Consider the following 17,114-nt stretch of genomic DNA (forward strand, 5'->3'; position numbering starts at 1 on the left):
AATTACTCACCTTATTTGATGATGTTCAGAGTGTAATAATCACTACAGAAAAACTGGGCTTTGCCGACTGCTAAAATCCTTTGCCACCTGCCAAAGGTAGGGCAGTCGGCAAACATTTTCTTTGCCGACCGCTTGGCACGTGGCAGGTGGCAAAGAAAGGCAGTCGGCAAAGACGTCCTTTGCCGACTGCCTGGCAGGTGGCAAAGAAAGGCTGGTGGCAAAGGTGGCTGCCTGGCAGGTGGCAAAGAAAAGCTGATGGCAAAGGTGGCGGGCAACTAACGACACCCATCTCCGTCCCCTTTGCCACCTGCCAAGCCGTTAGGCAGTCAGCAAAGATAAAATTTTTTATTTTTGAAATTTGAATTTAGGTTTTAGACATTCGATGTCGTCACTTGCTCCAAACTTCCTCAAACTTTTTTCATAGCCTCCACATGCAATAAGAGTGAACCTTATAAACTTTCGTGATTTTGTGGCCCTTTTTGCTATATTTTGTAAATTAATTTCTTTTAATTGTATTTTTCCACTACAGAATCCTACTTTGAACTGTAGGTGCATCGAATAATGAAACTTAGCCATTCGAAAAATGATATTCATGTTGGAGAGTCTATTTTAAGGTTATTTCCTGAAACTCACCCAAAATTTTGATGTCTTTATTCACGGGACATGACCATCCAGGTGTGTTAGAGGTGATTTTTAATTATATAAAATTCAAACAAAGTCGAAAAATTACGAAACTTGACGAGGTGTCATGTTATCACATGTGGAAGCTATAAAAAAATTTGATAAAGTTTGGAGTAAGTTGCAGTATCAGATGAACAAAACTCATACATTTCCAATATGATTGCATATGAAAGTGTTTAGGTTTTGTACATCTAACATCATAACTTTCTCCAATTGTTTTCAAAATTTTATCATAGGCTCCTCATGTGAGAACATGACACCACAACAAGTTTTGTAATTTTTCTTATTTTCTTTGAATTTTATATAATTAAAAATCACTTCTACCACACTTGGATGATCATGTTCCGTGGACAAGAACTTAAAATATTTAGATCAATTTTTGGATATGGTCTAACAATATATTATTCAACATGAATATTATTTTTCAAATGGCTAAGTTTTACTATTTCATGCACCTATAGTTCAAAGTAGGATTATTTAGTGGAAAAATAATTCAAAGAAATTAATTAATGAAATATAGCAAAAAAAAGTCAAAAAATCACAAAACTTTTTGAGGTTTCATGTTATCACATGTGGACCCTATAGAAAAAATTTGAGAAAGTTTGGAGCAAGTTGCAGTATCAGATGAACAAAAACCATACATTTCCAATATGATGATCACATGCGCTAGTGTTTGGGTTTTGTACATCTGACATTACAACTTGCTCCAAATTTTTTCAAATATTTATCATAGGCTCCTCATGCGATAACATGACACCTCAACAAGTTTCGTAATTTTCCGATTTCGTTTGAGTTTTATATAATTAAAAGTCACTTCTACCACACTTGCATGATCATGTTCCGTGGATAAGGACTTCAAAATTTTGGGTTAGTTTTTGGATATGGTCTAAAAATACATTATTCGACATGAATATTATTTTTCAAATGGCTAAGTTTACTATTTCATGCACCTATAGTTCATAGTAGGATTATGTAGCGGAAAAATCAATTTAAAGAAATTAATTAATGAAATATAGCAAAAAAGTCAACAAATCACAAACCTTTTTTGAGGTTTAATGTTATCACATGTGGACCCTATAGAAAAAAATTGAATGTGTTTGGAGCAAGTTGCAGTATCAGATAAACAAAAACGAGACATTTCCCAATATGATCACATGTGATCACATGCGCAGGTGTTTAGGTTTTGTACATCTGACGTCACAACTTGCTCCAAATTTTTTTCAAATATTTATCATAGGCTCCTCATGTGATAACATGACACCTCAACAAGTTTCGTAATTTTTCGATTTCGTTTGAGTTTTATATAATTAAAAGTCACTTCTACCACACTTGGATGATCATGTTCCGTGGACAAGGACTTCAAATTTTGGGTTAATTTTTGGATATGGTCTAAAAATACATTATTCGACATGAATATCATTTTTTGAATGACTAAGTTTTACTATTTCATCACCTATAGTTCATAGTAGGATTATGTAGCGGAAAAATCAATTTAAAGAAATTAATTAATGAAATATAGAAAAAAAGTCAAAAAATCATAAAACTTTTTGAGGTTTAGTGTTACCACATGTGGACCCTATAGAAAAAATTTGAGAAAGTTTGGAGCAAGTTGCAGTATCAGATGAACAAAAACCAGACATTTCCAGTATGATCACATGTGATCACATACGCAAGTGTTTGGGTTTTACACATCTGATATCGTAACTTTCTCCAAATTTTTTAAAATTTTTATCATAGGCTCCACATGTGATAACATGACACCACAACAAGTTTCCTAATTTTCCGATTTTGTTTGAGTTTTATATAATTAAAAATCACTTCTACCACACTTGGATGATCATGTTTCGTGAACAAGGACTTCAAAATTTTGGGTCAGTTTTTGGATATGGTCTAAAAATACATTATTCAACATGAATATCATTTTTCAAATGGCTAAATTTTACTATTTCATGCACCTATAGTTCAAAGTTGCATTATAGGACGGAAAATCCAATTAAAAGAAATTAATTAACGAAATATAGCAAAAAATGTTATAAAATTATGAAATTTGTCAAGGTGTCATGTTATCACATGTGGAGGCTATAAAAAATTTTTGATAAAGTTTGGAACAAGTCACAACGTCGAATATCCAAAACCCACACATCTCCTTATGTTCACATGTGAACAAATGCGGAGATGTGTGGGTTTTACACATGTGACGTTGTAACTTTGTCTAAACTTTTTAATTTTTTTATCATAGGCTACATATGTGATAACATGACAATCCCAATATAATTAAAAAGCACTTATACCATACCTCGATGGCCATGTTCCGTGGACAAGGACTTCAAAATTTTAGGTGAGTTTTTGGACACGGCCTTAAAATAAACTCTCTAACATAAATATTATTTTTTTAATGCCTATGTTTCATTATTTCATGCATCTGCAGTTCAAAGTTGGATTACGCGGTGAAAAATTCAATTTAAAGAAACTAATTAACGAAATATAGCAAAAAAATGTCACAAAATTACGAAATTTATCGAGGTGTTACAAAATCACATGTGAAGCCTATGTTAAAAATTTCAAAACATTTAAAGCAAGTTTAGAGCTGTAAAAAAAAAGAAAAAAAAATACATAAAATCTTTGCCGGCTACCTCCGTATACGGCAGTCGGCAAAGAGTTATTAAAATATTAGACAGGGCTTTGCCAACTGCCTAGGGTCTGCAGCAGTCGGCAAAGGGCTCAGCCCTAAAGTTGTGGCCAGGCCCATCTAACCTTATCCCCTCCCTCTCTTATCTCCCACACCCGCGCCGCCGCTCCCTCCTCTGCCCCACCTGCGCCGCAGCCCCCTCCCTTGTCCCACCCGCGTTGGCTGAAAGCTTGCGGTCGCGCTCGTTTTGGCAGCAGCGACGCGCGCCTTCCTCTTCTCGGCGCCGCGTGGCGCGTTCCCCTTGCGCTGAGGCCTGCTCTCTGGGCGGTTGTGGACGAAACGACGACGGCTGCCGTCGCGAGAACGGACGACGAAGCCTCCCAAGGCGGTGAGACGAGCCTTCTTCCCAGGGGTCCTCATGGAGACACCGTCGTGGATGATGCGGTGCAGGATCTCGGGGAGGTCCTTGAGGTAGCCGAACTCCGCGACGGGGCCCGCGTTGAGGGCGAGCGTCGTGGGGTGGCAGCCGTGCATCCACAGCGTGGCGCCGTAGAACCCCTCGCGGTCCGACTTGCCGGTGCCACGCACGCCGCGGAGGTTGCACGCGAGGGGGAGCGCGGTGCTGGGCTCGGCCGCCCACGCGTCGGCGAGGAGGGAGGCGATGGACGCTGCCGGGGTGCCCGGGACGACGTGGAAGAAGAAGTCGAGGCAGGGGTCCCCCGAGGAGATGAACGTCTGCGACGAGTTCTCCGTGCGCGCCTTCTTCGGCGCGGGCGTCGGCTTCGGAGTCAGCTTGTTGAACTCGGCGTCCATCAGGTCTAGGAACGCGTCGCTGGTGGTGGGCATGGCCGCGGCCGCCTTCTCGGCCGCCGCCGCTGCGCGCGCGGACGCCGCGCGGAGGCTCTCTGCTGGTGGGCCGAGGAGGGTGTAGGACACGGCGTTCCGGCTCGCCGGAGTCGCCATGGGTTGGTAGCTACCAGGGGCGGATGTAGAGTAGTAGCATGGGGGACAGCTGTCCCCCCATTTTTTTTAAAAAAAACATCTAGTATATATACCCTTTAATAATATATACATATATAATACATTGATGTATATAATTGCTAGTCTGCTCAGCTCATATAACAACCTTAACACTTTACATTCACAACTATTTTATCACCGTTTAGTACATATTGATGAATTATATCGTTTTCGTTCGTACCCCATAATTAAAATCCTAGATCCGCCACTGGTAGCTACCTACTTAGCTTGCAATATTTTTCCTCATTTCAATTCATCATCAGCTGATTTGGTACCAGCAGAGCACAAGATCTAGTGGACTCCATCTCGCAGCCTCCAGCTAGGGGCGCGGGCAGCAGAGCACAAGATGTAGTGGACTCCATCTCGCAGTCGCAGGTATGGCTTCTCTTCTGTAGCAGACGATATGTTAAGCAGAGGATTGATAGAGTGGGAGAGTACTACTCTTTCCAGTTCACTAAATTGCTATTCCTTTAATATTTTGATAGAATTTTTTTATGTTTGCAGTGATAATTTTGGTGCAGATTGGAGATTCACAGGCTGATGGAAAGTTTTCTGAATTTTGTGATATGTTTGAATTCTGGATTTATAATTCATAGGTGATTTGTGATTCCAGTGATTGGAACTTGGAGTTAACAGATTCGGACTGAGTGAACAATCTTTTATGCTTGCCCCTTCCAATTGCAAAGCTACTGCAATCTTTTATTCTCATTGCTTTTGTCAAAAGAAATTTGTTATCCTGGTTTTGGACTCCACTGCTACTCAGTCCTAAAAAAAGAATAACTTTGAAGCATTTAGCTGTTAATAAGTGTTTTGCCAGCAATTGATTTGTCATTTAGTTTATTAAATAGTATTGAAACATTTAGTGAGTGTGTGTCAGATTTATTTGATTTTCGACAAAAGGATAGAACATCTAAGAATTCTTAGAAATTTAGTTCTTTTCATGTAGTGTCAGGTTTAAATTTTTAAATATTGAATTGTCGCTGTCTGAACTTTCTTCACACCAACAACATAGATTCATGGCTATAAGAAATTATTTTTCTATACCTTGCAAGAGGTAAAGAAACACATAAGAGTCTCTTTGTTGTCTACTTATAAAGTCTTGATGAATGGTTGGGTAAATACTACATATGTTTTACCTTTTCTTTTGTGTCGCATCTTTCTATACCAATATTCTTTTTGGAGCTCCTTTAGTTTCTTTGTTTTTTTTTCTGTTTTACACATATTCCATCTATGAATGCTTTGGACATAATTATATGTGGCCTTTTTTACCTAAAATCGAAGGGGGGTTAAGACAATGATCTCTTGGTACAGAAAATGTTACCTGGGTGTTTGTTGAGCCCTGAAAGTGGCACGATTGCAATTGTCTTTTGCAATTTTAATCACTATCGGCGTATTAGAAAGCTACATTCTTTCTTAAATAGTGTAATCCTTAGCCGTCACAGATTATATTTCATTTTTTCAGAATTTTCTGGCATGCTTTCTTATGTGCCCTTCTTTTTTATGAAAAAAATCTAGGTGAAATGGAATACTTGATGGGATAGCATAAATAGCGTTGAGCAGAATTATAAGCTTGATGTTAGCTCTTTTTTTGCATGTTTATGAATCTACATCTCAGGCTAGATTCATAGCAGAATTCTCTAATCAGGGGGATTTGTTGATTTTACTTTTTTTCTTGGCAGGGCTTATGAATCTGCAGCGGTACTTACAGTCATTTGCTTTATCTTCTCAGATACATAATTCGCCACTGGGCTATTGGCAAGCAATTGCCGCTTCTGGTATGTGTTACCTATGTCAATAATAATGCAACTAATTTGGTTATTTCAGAAATTAAATCATGTTGTATTTTTGAATGGGTATCTTGTTGTTTTCAAGCACTGCATGAAAGAACTATTTACCACTTCTTATTTTTTAGTCCAAGCAAAGTTTTGGATTTGTGAGAAAAAACATATTGTAGTGTTGCTTAGAATTTTTAATAATATCAATTGTAGATGAATTTATACCCATGTATAAATCACTCTGATCGAACCAAGGTTGAAAATTCAGGCTGTACCAAGCCTAATCATTTTCTACTTTGCTGTAGGTTCAGAATAGATTTTCCTTTGATATGAATTGCAAATACAATGGCAACTTGCATGTGAAGATGTATCTTTGTTCTTTTCAATGCCTGTTCAAGTAAGTATAAGTTTCCTCCTCTCTTCAGTTATTTTCCAATGCTCTGTACATGTCCAATGCTGCAAGAGAGCTACTGCATATGTTGTCCTCTCTGAACATTGTCAGCTGCAAACCTTATTGTTTATTACAGTATTCTCTGTTCGCACTTCTAAATTTGTACTTTGGTTTATAATGGTTTTTGCAGGATCTCAAGAACACCTTATACTCAATGTAGTTAGAGCTTACTGTTAAATGTCTTCTATGTTGCTGCTCATGTATTATTATAAATCTTGTAGGCTGCAGCAACTTGAGTAGATGCTTTGTAGATAAGTTGTATCTGAAGTTTGTAAAGAATTTGATTGCTGAAATGGATGAAATATGTGTAATGCTTGCTGAAATGGATGAAATATGTGTTTTTCTATATCGTGATTAGTGACGCGTTTAGCCAAGGTGCGTCGCTGCTGAGATCCACATTAGTGACGTGGCTCAACTCAACGCGTCGCTGCTCAAGGGTCATCGTGACGCGTCAAGGCTGAACGTGTCACCCCTAAAGGTCATTAGTGACGCGTATAGGTTGAACGCGCCACCTACCAATAAAGACAGTCGGCAAAGAATTTCTGTTCTGAAAGAAATTAAAACAGCCTTTGCCACCTGCCAATAAAGGCAGTCGGCAAAGAGTCCTTTGCCACCTGCCAACAAAGGCAGTCGGCAAAGAATTTCTGTTTAAAAAAAATGAAAAGAGCCTTTGCCACCTGCCGCGTGGCAGTCGGCAAACGGGATGCGTTCCGTCATCTCACAACGGCGTACGTTCCCTTTGCCGACTGCTTTCCTCTTGACAGGTGGCAAAGGTTTCTTTGCCGACGAATTCTTTGCCACGTGTTCTTTGTCGACTGCCACGTGTAAAGCAGTCGGCAAATCTTTTGCCACCTGTTTTAGGGCCTTTGCCGACTGCTTTTGGCAGTCGGCAAAGAAGGGAATTACAGTAGTGAATCCACGAAATAATTTTTTCCTTAATACATAACACGACACAATGAAACTGTAACGATGTTTCAATTGTTCACACCTGGTCAAAAATTGGTACACGTCTCCCATTGAGCTTATTAACAATATCTTCAATGGAAGGTCTCTTGTTCCGATCAGCTTCGACACACTTCAGTCCAATTACAACGCATGCTTTTACTTGCTGAAGGCCATTTGGATCCAGTGATGGGTACTTGTACATTATTTGCTCATCTGTCTTCCAGATTTGATGTATCTACGGAGTTGGGTTTAATCCTTAGTGATAAGGTATTAGCTGAATGCAGGGAAAGCTTCCAAAACAGAAGTTCCAAAATTCAAGTCATCAAGTAGTAGTGCTGTCTTACATTTTCGACGAACTGTCTTGCAGATCTGTCTTCAGAAGCTGAATAGTTCCTCTCTCTGGTCGTAATCTCAAGAATAATCATGCCCAAACTGTATATGTCAGACATGGTGGAGATTTCACCTCTGTATAGATATTCCGGAGCTATGTACCCACTGCAATAGTTTATCAAAGAATCAAATGGCGTTTACTTATAGTAAATAGAATGAATATGTAATCCTATACGAGTATTTCACAGTTTGTTTCTGCTTACTTATGTCCCTTAACATTGACTGTATACATCCGGGTCTGCTCTTTGCCAAAGAGTCTCGAGAGTCCAAAATCAGCAATCTTTGGCACCCAATTGTCATCCAACCATATCGAGTTAGGCACAAGATTCATATGGATAAGAGGCCCACAAACTAATTCCTTATGAAGGAAATGTAAACCCTGGCAGATCCCCTTAACTATCTTGAACCGTATGTCCCAGTTTATTGATGTAGCAGTGTCTGCTAAATAAGTAAAAAATAAAGGAAGTACTAGTAGTGAGTTATATCAGTGTATTCCAAAAGAGCATTGTCCAAAAGTCTAAAATGGTTACATTGGTGTCAATAAAACAAATATCAGAAATAAGAATCATAATAACTGTTTTGACAATTGTCTATATCCGTCAAGTATGAATAGTACACATAGAGAGAGGAGATGAGTGTTGGATAGTGCATTGCATACCATAAAGAAGATAGTTGTCAAGACTCCCCTTTGGTAGATATCTGTAGCAAAGACAGCTTTCGATGACGTCCACAATCACATATCTTCCATTATGCTGAACCACTTTCTTCTGCGATTCGTGGCAGTAGTGAACCAGCTCTACTATATTTTGATGTTTAAGTGCCATAAGATTTGTAACCTCAGTTTCAAATGTTATGCCAGACGGCACTGGTGCGTTTTCAGCAAGCCTCTTCACAGCAATCATGCGGCCCCCTTCTGGAAGAACCCCCTGTTTAACCTCTGTCAGTAAAACGGTTTTGTATGCAAGAATCTGATGTCTAAATGTTAGTGCCCACACGCACCTGATAAACTTTTCCAAAAACAGATTGGCCAAGTATTCGCTCAACAGAGAAATCACTGGTAATTTCCTTCATGAAGGTCACCGGTAGGTTTGTTGGTAATGTACTCGCAAGACTCGGCTGGCTCTGCAGGTTCGCCATTTCTGATGACCTTCAAGGAGGCAAGGGGCTACAGATCTGAACTGCTACAAATCGAGGCTTCTTCTACTGTATCCAAACAAGCAAGAAAGTTTGCTTAACCACATGCATATATAAAGCAGGAACAAGATTATTTCTAGCTAAGACATTCGAAGGTCATAGACAGCTTAACTCAGCAGACGTAACACTGAATAGGCACAGGCATGGCTGCAGCAAGCGAAAATTTCAGGAATAAACCTCTTGTTAGAAGCACCGACCTGGAGAAGAACACTTGAAGGATCCGAGCTGCAGGGACGAAGGATCCTGGAGAAGGAGCATACAGACTACAGGCAGATGAGGCTGTGAGATGGATGCCATTATTGATGCAAAGAATACATAAAGAAGACAGTAGCCTAGGACCAACCGCGTTAATAAAGACAAGTTGACTTGACCAAGCTAAATGCCCTGTCCAAATTGATTCTGAGGCCTTATTTAGATCTAAAATTTTTTTGGATTTTGACACTGTAGTACTTTCGTTTTTATTTGACAAACATTGTCCATAAGATTCGATGTGATGGAGAATCTTGTAAAGTTTTGGGTTTTTGGGTGCATCTAAACAAGGCCTGAGTCACCTGCGCCTTGTTTAGTTCACCCAAAAATCAAAAACTTTTTAAGATTCCCTGTCAATTTTGCCGCACATGCATAAAGCACTAAATATAGACGAAAATAAAAACTAGTTGCACAGTTTACCTGTAAATCGCGAGATGAATCTTTTAAGCCTAGTTACTTTATGATCAGACAACGTTTATTAAATAAAAACGAAAGTACTACAGTCCTAAAAACCAAAAAATATTTAGAATAAACAAGGCCCTGGCAGGCGCTTGAAAAAAGCTGGACAAGAAGTACTATACTTACATCGATCCGATAAAATGTGGCGTGGTGACGTTTTAGGATTGAAGCTATCTCAATTCTCAAATATAATTTGGTCTCATAAAAGTAATATCTTTGAGAAAAAAGTTCAGCATAAAAAGATAAATTTTTCTCAATATGACATAGATTCGTTTTTTATTCCCTATATAGCATTATTGTGGCTAGATCGTCAGCAGGGAAAAAGACTATTTTACCCTTGTTTCATGTGTAGCACCATCAACTTGTTAATAGTGATATTTAATTGCATAGAATTTTTTTGATAGTAGAATTTTCTTACATTGATTTTTTTTGACAGAACAATTTTTTTGGACCATGGATATTTTTTGGCAGTATAATATTTTTGCACAGATTATTTATGGCAATACAATTTTGTGGACAAATGATAATTTTTTTACAGCCGAACGTACATCAAATTCATGCATACACAAAATTGTGCGTTTGGTACATACTCAAGTGCTCTGGCTCACTAAGATTACAAGAGCACATACATCCAATCACTCAAGTTTTAAAGCTCTAATGCCGAACCCTCACAAAGATGAACACTAGTCGTATTATATATCTTGGATGTGATCAATATATGCACTTGAGAGGATGAATAGAGTATAGAATCACTTGTTCTAGCTTGGGAACTCTAACAGTATCAGACAACCGAGTGGAAACCCAAATATATGCCTATTCACTCCCTAGTGGTCAGACAAATTCTGCGAGAAACATAATTAGACCGGTGGTCGGGTGCCTACTGAATCTCGCCAATGGATTCAATCATGACTGTTGAACAAGGCGTTGCAAATTAGCTGATGCAGTTGGTCCGGTGCTCACCGTTTTTGGCTTGCCGGACTGTCTGACCTTCCATCCGGTGGCTCTCCTTCACTCACATTCCTTCTCAACGGAATGTCTGATCTATTCAAGAAGCAGCACCTGGGATGTTTGTCTGGCCTCTTCACTTTCCTAGCTGACTTGGATTGTTTGTCGAAGTCATCTTTATGCCATTTGTTTCTTTCGACCCCTAGGATCTTAAGGACTTATCTAACAAAACTTAACACACATGTTAGTTCTAATGATTTGGTTGTCATCTAAGTCCCTAAATCATGTACATGAGCACATAATCATTACAGAGGCCTTGTGCATTCTGTACATATTTTCTTTCTTTGACAGTTCAGAAAATTCAGTAAGGCCCTCCCATCTTGTTTGGTCAAAAAAATATTGTTCACATAACATGGGAAAAACAAACAAGAATTGTGCACAAACAATTTTTAACAGGTTATGCATGCAGATCTGTAACACAAAAAAAATACAATAACTCAAATCAAGAAGAAGCTCCCAAAAAAGTGACATGACACAACACTCTATTCAAAAGAACATAATTGGTAACTGATACAATTATTCTGTCCATGATTCCATCTAGAGCAAATCGCCATGGGTCTGCAACAGATTTTTCACTTGCATAGTGTGCACTAGTTCACCATTCAGTGAGCACGCCTTCCATTGAGCTTGTCAACAATTTCAACTATAGAAGGTCTCTTGTTCTGATCAATATCCACACATTTTAGCCCAATTTTAATGCATGTTCTTACTTCCTGGAGGCTTCCTGCATCTAGTGCTGAGTGCTTGGATGCAATGTGCTCATCTGTCCACGTTTCACGCACCTACAGAGTTAGAGGTGTGAGCTTAAGGGACAACATAGAATGAGCATCCAAAACATGTTTTCCAGGCTTAGTCTTGCCTTATCAACAAAGTCCCTTGCAGACATGTCTTTGTCGCTTGAACAACTCTTCTCGCTTGTTGTGAACTCCATGATTACTACACCTAAGCTATATATATCTGACCGCGTTGAAATTTCACCCCCTATAGAGATATTCTGGAGCCATGTACCCTCTGGAAAGCGTGAATGTCAATCGAACGATAAGAATCATCGGACAATGCAATTTGATTGTATTATTATTAAGGAACAGAAAATAATGAATGCTAAAAGGTTATTGGGCTTACTTTTTTCCCACGACATTTATTGTGTTTATTCGGGTTTGTTCTTCTCCGAAGAGTCTTGACAGGCCGAAATCCGTGATTTTCGGCACCATGTTCTCATCCAACAATATGTTGGTAGGATGAAGATCCAAATGAACAATTGGTCTATCCATTTTCTTATGTAGATAGAGTAAGCCATGGCAGATTTTTTTTAGATAATGGATAAAAATCCGGCCTCTACATCCGAAGATGTACACAGCCCATTATTACAAAAACTTGAAACCAGAGCAAAAGAGGAAGTCATAGTCTTATAAAATGACCAGGACGCTAGTTCAAATAATATAGGAGTTTCCACCCTTTATTGGAAAACTCTAAAGCAATGACTTCTAATTTTTTGCTCATCATCGAGAGCGCATCCTTGGCTTGCTCTTCACGCTGCAATTGGGCCCAAAAGCGTAGCCAGTACGCTCCCCTGAAAATGATCTGCATAATAGAGTTAGATTTTATTCTATTAAAAACAACATCATTACGACATCTCCAAATAGCCCAAAATATAGCAGCCACCCCCACCCAAATCAAATTTCTAATCTTTTTATTTTGATTAGATAGCCAATTACCAAACATGTGGCTGATTGATCTAGGTTGAGTCAGGTTAGTAGCATAGAAGATAAGCCTCCAAATTATTTTGGTAAGGGGACGGTCTAGGAATAAATGTTGAATAGTTTCATTCCCATTACAGTATATACACTTCTGACTCCCTATCCAATTTTTCCTGGCTAGGTTGTCTTTGGTAAGGACAACACCCCTTTGTAGGAACCAAAGAAAAATTTTTATTTTTAGAGGTATTTTTATCTTCCAGATCTTCCTATGACGAAAAGGTGTGTTTGTATCTATAAGATGGAGATACAGGGACCGGACAGACTGGTTAAACTCCATCTAAAATAATCTGATCCATCCACCAGTTCGACATGAGAGATATTTGCTACTAAACTAAGCCATTCTGTAAGTTTATTATCCACCAAAGCCCTCCTAAAGGAAATGTTTAGAGGGCTAGTGTTCATAACCTTTGAGACCGTAGCGTGAGGATCTCTCACTATATTATATAAAGATGGATAGCGAACTTTTAGAGGCTTATCACCTACCCATGTATCATCTCAAAATCTAGTTGTGGTTCCATCCTTGATATCGAAGGAACCCTTTGCCAACACCTCCTCTTTGATGCGCATGAGGCCTCTCCAAAAATGAGAGTCATTGGGCTTAGCTGTAACCTGGGATAGATTTTTGGAACTTAGGTATTTATTCCTTAGAAGGGATTGTCATATACCTTCTGTATTCAACAGATTAACCAACCATTTTGCTAGGAGGCACTTATTTTGCAATTGTAAATTTAGGATACCTAGTCCTCCCTGGTCTTTGGGACGGCAGATAATGTCCCATTTGGCCAGGCGGTATTTATGTTTGTCTGAGGAACCTGCCAAAAAAATATTGATCTATAATGGTTCAGTTTCTCTATGACAATCTCAAAGAAAGACATCATAAACATGGGCAGGCTACTTAGGACTGAGTTAAGAAGTACTAATCTTCCCCATAAGACAAATATTTCGCTTTCCAACAAGAGAGTTTTTGTTTAAAACGATCTTCTACTTTACTCCATTCAGAGTTTAGGAGTTGTCTATGATGCATAGGAATTCCAAGATATGAGGACAGAGGTTAGATCGTCGGCTTCATTGGTGTCGCATGGCGATCTACTGCGGCGCCGAACCGGCACGCGGCAGTGCCGTCCCTGCGCTCCTCGGCTGCCTGGCGGGCGTTCGCGGGCAACGCGTGGTGGCGCAGCGGCGTGGGGCGCGCTGGCCGCGCTCGAAGCGGAGGCCCCGTCGGAGGCCGGGCGCCGGGCGGCGCACGAGCCCGGCGCGGTGCGGGTGGTGGTCGGCAGGGAGCGCAGCCGAATATGTTTTCCTAAGCCCTGGCAGATGCCTTTGATTATCTCAAAGCATGTCTTCCAATCAGGTCTTAAAGATGTATCTGAAGAGAATGAAAAACATGCATCATGTATCCTTATAACATTTTACATCTCATCTGTAAATTAATTAAATGACAGAACAAATATGTTGGATACCGCGTTCTCATGGATGCATACCGGAAATATACTTGTCAAGGTTTCCGTTAGGAATATATTCATAGTAGAGTAAGCTTTCAACCACGTCTACCATAATGTATCTTCCACTGTGCTCAATCACTTTCTTCTGCGGTTCATGGCACGAGCCGAGTAACCTCACTATATTCGGATGCTGCATGGCCATAAGATTCCCAACCCCAATCTTGAACTGTTTCTCAGGTGCCACTGGGGCGTTATCTGCAAGCTTCTTCACAGCAATTGGCTCCCCATCTTGCAGAATGCCCTGTTAGGCTGTCTCCAATGGGAGACCTATTTGGGAACCCAAACTCAAAATGGGTCTCCAACACAATACCTATAGCCTCCAACAGAGTACCCATACAGAAGACCTATTTTGGGTATCAAGAGAGGCATAACCCAAATTTGGGTATCCTCTCTCCTTGAGACCTATTTGCAGAGAGTGTTGTCTTTTAGGTCTTGTTGTTGGAGAAGACTAAAAATAGGTATGGAACCTTTTACCTGTAGCGCTACCCAAAGGACAAATGGGTATTGTATTTTGGGTAACAATTGTTGGAGATAGTCTTACTTTGACCTCTCAGACACACCGTATTCTGTGTGCGCTTATTGGACAATATTCTAAAACTGGAGAACATTATTCTTGAGCATAGTGGTATGGTACCTTCGCCAAGCTTATAAACAGTACCAAATGCACCTTCGCCAAGCTTTCGCGCATCAGAGAACCCATCCGTGATACCATTCAGAAACTGTGCTGGTGAGTTAGTCGGCAAGGTGTTCGAAAAACTCGACTTGCTGGCCATTCCTGACAATTTGACGCAGCTGCAGATCAGAGCGAATTAAACAAGATTTATTGCAACTTCAACTCCAGCAAAAATATGGCAATTGTTCATGAACATAGTACACATATATACGAGCATAACACAACATAGTTTTTTGCATAAACTGGAAAGTTCTGAAACCAAACGAAAGTAAGAAGCTTGTTAGAGAAGCACTGACCTGGAGCAGGGAACTTGAGGGATCCAACCTGGGGATATCGAGATCGAAGAACCAGATGTACGGGCTTTGATTGCTGCCAAGATGAGGGGGGGGGGGGGGGAGGGGGGGGAGACTACTGGGCTTTAAGATTGTATATGATCCAACCTGATGGGATCTGGATAAGAGAGAGGGAGTTGACTTGACTCTAGACCCATGTGAGCACGGTGTAGGATGAGACAATTTCCGAAGACATGTCTCAGCAATTACGAGGAGGTTGGTAGTTAGTCAGTGTCCACGAGTGGGGGATGCCTGGGCAGACGACCTTGAAAATAAAATATCCCCTAAACCCCATGTGGCTGTCACTGTCACCGTGTCTACACAACTACACCGTATTGCGTTCTAAGAGCAAGAGCGAAGTTGCTGACGCTGTTTGTCTAAATGGTGATTTAGTCTGTTTATAAATATCATTAAAATCTCTTTCTTATCGTTTGAATTCTTAGGTCTAAAGTTTAGTCAATTAAAGTTGATAGCTAAAATTTTAGACCACTCTAGCTCACTTATGTGGTCTAAAGTTTTCGTGAAGTTAGCTTTAGACGACACTTTAGACCTTCTGTTTGGAGTTTAAAGGGCTAAAGTGGTCTAATAGGAGCCAGGCCTTATTCAAATTTTAAAATTTCTTTACCATGTTCATTCTGATTTGGATCTTCTCCTTACCTTGTTCTACTCATGTTTTGAGAGCCACCCTTTTTCGAAAACCCTTTTTCCTTACCTTGTATGAACTCCATATCTGCTTCCCATCTAGCATTTTTCTTGGGAGACTGAAGTAAATTAAGAAAATAAAGGATTCAATATGAGAAAATGATAAGGGATAAAAAATTATTAAAAATTATTTGGTTGGTTAGAAATAGTTTAGGGTTCCTAATGCAAAATCATCTAGGAAGCTCCTATAAGATATTGTTGAAGGACAAAATTTAAGGTTGCTTTTTATTTTGTTAACTTGCTAGATCTATAAATTTAGCAAGTAAACTATACCAAACTCTTGGAGATGCTTTATATCATCCATACTAATTTGCCAAACGCCCAAACCTAAAAGGTGATGATGATCAAGCTAATAGGACAGGGGTGTTTGGATTAGAGTACCAATTGATCATCTTTGGGTACTAGTAAATATACCCATTTCTAACTTCAAAAAAAAATATAGCCATATTCTACCCATTTCTAAATCCAAATCCTAGCCATTTGATTATGTGTGGATGTCAGTGCAAATATTTGAATACCCATCAACTGTATACGTGGAACGATGAGTAAGGTAACTCCTACGGCCCTAGGGGCGCTTGTAGCTTAGGATCAAGATTAAAACAAGAGAAAAGTAGTCTTTCCTGCTACTAACCTAATTACCTAAAAGTTAGCCACGAGTGGATTCAATGACATCAACCAAAGTTGGACATACTTGACTCACGACAAAATTAAAATATCAAACATTTAGAGATGAAGGGAGTATCTTTTTGAAAGAAACTAGTAACAATACTAATAATACAATACTGTCAATTGGCATCGGAGCCTTTGAAACCGTACTGGAGCAAAAGTTCAATACAGAATAACATTACGGTGTCATACAAATACATCAAAATCTAGCAGGGATGAGATACAGGGGCTATTAAGTATTTGAGTTCAGTATACCTTCCAATTCAACCCAAAAATATAAGCTGACAAGAAAATATGGGCGGTTCACTTACACTACAATAAGGACTTTACTTTAGATGCTGTTCCACATAGAAAGGATTGGCTGTCTTTTCGGAACGAGAGCGACTGACTTCACCTAAAATGACTGCATCTGCAGTCATGCAATCTTTGTCGTTGCTTGTTGATTCAATGGCAGATCCGTTTAATTGATATGGTCTGCATAATAGCTAAGGCCCAACACAGCCCACGTATCTTTTACCAGCACCAAAGCTCCCGTGGAGTAAGTGGATGGGGATACGGCCGTACGCATCGCCGCCGCCGTCGTCGTAGCACCTGCACCACTCGAGCGCCTCAAAATTGCACGGCGTTGTCGTCCTCGCCGAGCCCCGCAACACACTACGCCATCCCCGCCAAGTGCCGCTCTGT

General features: G+C 39.8%; 2 protein-coding genes across 4 annotated transcripts; both read right to left on the reverse strand.

Moving 5' to 3' along the window:
• On the reverse strand, window positions 7,359-9,426 carry LOC110435424 (cysteine-rich receptor-like protein kinase 6). 3 transcript variants are annotated; one of them, XM_021460953.1, is made up of 6 exons: window positions 9,283-9,426; window positions 8,891-9,094; window positions 8,550-8,817; window positions 8,095-8,329; window positions 7,846-7,996; window positions 7,359-7,736 (listed from the first exon to the last, which is right to left on the reverse strand). In XM_021460953.1, the coding sequence occupies exons 2-6, from the start codon at window positions 9,026-9,028 to the stop codon at window positions 7,539-7,541; spliced, it is 990 nt and encodes a 329-aa protein (XP_021316628.1). In that variant the 5' UTR covers window positions 9,029-9,094; window positions 9,283-9,426; the 3' UTR covers window positions 7,359-7,538. The 3 variants fall into 3 exon arrangements, with proteins under 3 accessions (XP_021316628.1, XP_021316626.1, XP_021316627.1); XM_021460951.1 differs by having other exon boundaries at window positions 8,095-8,332; XM_021460952.1 differs by having other exon boundaries at window positions 8,095-8,332; window positions 8,891-9,091; window positions 9,283-9,402.
• LOC8060030 lies at window positions 13,458-15,122 on the reverse strand. The gene is made up of 3 exons (XM_021461175.1): window positions 15,027-15,122; window positions 14,692-14,849; window positions 13,458-13,921 (listed from the first exon to the last, which is right to left on the reverse strand). Exons 2-3 carry the CDS (start codon window positions 14,828-14,830, stop codon window positions 13,569-13,571), a joined length of 492 nt encoding a protein of 163 aa, XP_021316850.1. The 5' UTR covers window positions 14,831-14,849; window positions 15,027-15,122; the 3' UTR covers window positions 13,458-13,568.

Source organism: Sorghum bicolor, chromosome 5 (genome assembly GCF_000003195.3).
Source record: "Sorghum bicolor cultivar BTx623 chromosome 5, Sorghum_bicolor_NCBIv3, whole genome shotgun sequence".
NCBI classification, from domain to species: domain Eukaryota; kingdom Viridiplantae; phylum Streptophyta; class Magnoliopsida; order Poales; family Poaceae; genus Sorghum; species Sorghum bicolor.

What these genes read in the sequence shown, in the direction of transcription:
- LOC110435424 (XM_021460951.1), bottom strand. Translation starts at nt 9,028, where the DNA reads ATGGCGAACCTGCAGAGCCAGCCGAGTCTTGCGAGTACATTACCAACA. An exon ending in TTTTTGGAAAAGTTTATCAG is followed by an intron (nt 8,818 to 8,890) that starts GTGCGTGTGGGC and finishes GAGGTTAAACAG; the next exon opens with GGGGTTCTTCCAGAAGGGGG. An exon ending in CAAGACAGTTCGTCGAAAAT is followed by an intron (nt 7,737 to 7,845) that starts GTAAGACAGCAC and finishes CCAACTCCGTAG; the next exon opens with ATACATCAAATCTGGAAGAC.
- LOC8060030 (XM_021461175.1), bottom strand. Translation starts at nt 14,830, where the DNA reads ATGGCCAGCAAGTCGAGTTTTTCGAACACCTTGCCGACTAACTCACCA. An exon ending in TGTTTATAAGCTTGGCGAAG is followed by an intron (nt 13,922 to 14,691) that starts GTACCATACCAC and finishes CATTCTCTTCAG; the next exon opens with ATACATCTTTAAGACCTGAT.